The sequence below is a fragment of the Echinops telfairi genome, unplaced genomic scaffold (assembly GCF_000313985.2).
Source record: "Echinops telfairi isolate 266 unplaced genomic scaffold, ASM31398v2 ScPeMD7_7458;HRSCAF=8496, whole genome shotgun sequence".
NCBI lineage: Eukaryota > Metazoa > Chordata > Mammalia > Afrosoricida > Tenrecidae > Echinops > Echinops telfairi.
The window spans coordinates 50,041,629-50,043,285 of NW_022111358.1; the positions used below are offsets into that span (position 1 = coordinate 50,041,629).

At 61.3% G+C, this 1,657-nt stretch overlaps 1 protein-coding gene across 1 annotated transcript in view; it reads left to right on the top strand.

Moving 5' to 3' along the window:
* The window catches only part of CHMP6 (charged multivesicular body protein 6), a 7,715-nt gene that overhangs the window by 1,198 nt on the left and 4,860 nt on the right, over nt 1-1,657 (top strand). The window contains exon 2 of the mRNA XM_045299522.1: nt 1,501-1,635. Within this exon, the coding sequence (XP_045155457.1) occupies nt 1,501-1,635 (135 nt within the window). The remainder of the gene's footprint in view (nt 1-1,500; nt 1,636-1,657) is intronic.

Here is a 1,657-nt window from a genome sequence, read left to right on the forward strand (position 1 = left end):
CAGACATTGGAGACAGGAAGGACTGGTCATTGGAAAATGTGGCCTTGCGATAGAAACAGCTGGAGATCACGTGGCGTCTGTAAGATCAGCAACACTGCTCCAAAGACCCGTTTCCAGCGATAGAAATGGTGAGTGTCCTTGCTCTCTCCTCCTGTCGAGACTGCGTCTCGGAAACCCAAAGGGTGCCACTACTCCGTCCTGTGGGGCCAGTTTCCTCCTCCTGCAGCTGGAGGACATCAGACGTGCCGCCCCACCAGCCCCCCCGCCTTTCGGATCCAGTACGGCAGTGCAGTGGTCATGCGTTGAGCCGCTAACCACAAGGTTCACACTTCGAAACCACCCGCCACTCCTCGGGAGAACAGTGGGACTCTCTAGTCCTGTAAAGAGGCAGTCTCAGAAATTCACAGGGGCAGTTCTACTCGGTCTATAGGGTTAGCAAGTCAGTCTCAATTGGAAGGCAGTGCGTCACACCTGATGCCCCTGCCCTCCAAGCCCTTGAGTTCTGTGTATTCTCCCGAGGGACTGAGGAATTCCTGGCATCTGGGCCAGGCCACTACACGTCCACATTTCCATCAAGGAACTGAGTACCATGCCAGGGCAGCTGGGCTCAGAATCCCTGCAGGTGGACACTGTCAGTACATCTGGCTCCCCCAGCTGGACCCCATTTTCAGCAGTGTGGTAGCTGCTGCTCCTGTCCATTTGCTGGGGGTCCACCCCAGCTCACAGTGACCCCATGCACCCAGCAGAGCCATCCTGGACTTCTCAAGGGCTGTGGCCTCTCTCCCGACACGCTCCTGGGTGGGTCTGGAATAGTAGCCAGCACCTCCTCTGGGGAGAGAGCCATTCTCAATGGCCCCCCGGGGGTCTGCTGGGGTCTCAGGCTGGTCGTAGCTCAGAGGCAACATGAGGGTAAAAGGCTCAGCTCTTGAAGTGTGGTCTTCAGGTGAGGGGGAGGGGGGCCCGCCCTCCTCAGAGAAGGAGGGGCTGTCTCTGCTTTAAGGGGTAGCAGGGTGAGTTTGGAGGCAGGGTGGGAGGGCAATCAGCCAACCCACTGGACATCGTCCATCCATTCCACCGCCCCTCAAGGGCGGCACCGGCTACCACCACCTGTCACAGGGAGGCGGCCAAATCACTGCTATCAGCCGAGGCGCTCAGCACCCAGCACCTTCGTGCACTGGCAGGGTGACAGCCTCCTGGTTAGATGGTGGCATGTTCCAGTGCGACGGATGCTTCACAGAGCCTGCAGGCTCAGTGGGTAGGTTAGTCCACGCCCACTAGCTGCTCCTCGGAAGAGCGCTGTGGAGATGAGGGGGGTGAGGGCAGCTTTGCCCTGCCCTTTGGGGTGGCCATGAGCCAGGATCACGTGGACAGCGGTGGCGTTGCTTTGGGTACATAGCCTTTGGCCATCGCCACGTGTGTTGAACTCGCCCCGCACCCCTGCAGCGCTCGCTCTGAGCGTGCCGCCCCAGTCCCGAGGCCTGGTGTCTGCCTTCCCGACAGGCTGCCTCTCCTCCGAGGACCTTCGCGGTCGTTCAGTCCAGCAGCCGGGAGCGCACCTGTCTGACCTCGGTGCCCAGCCGGCTGCCCTCCGGGGGTGACACTACCCCCAGACCTTGGCTGCTGCGGGCCCCCGGGGCAACCCAGGGCCCCCGCCGCC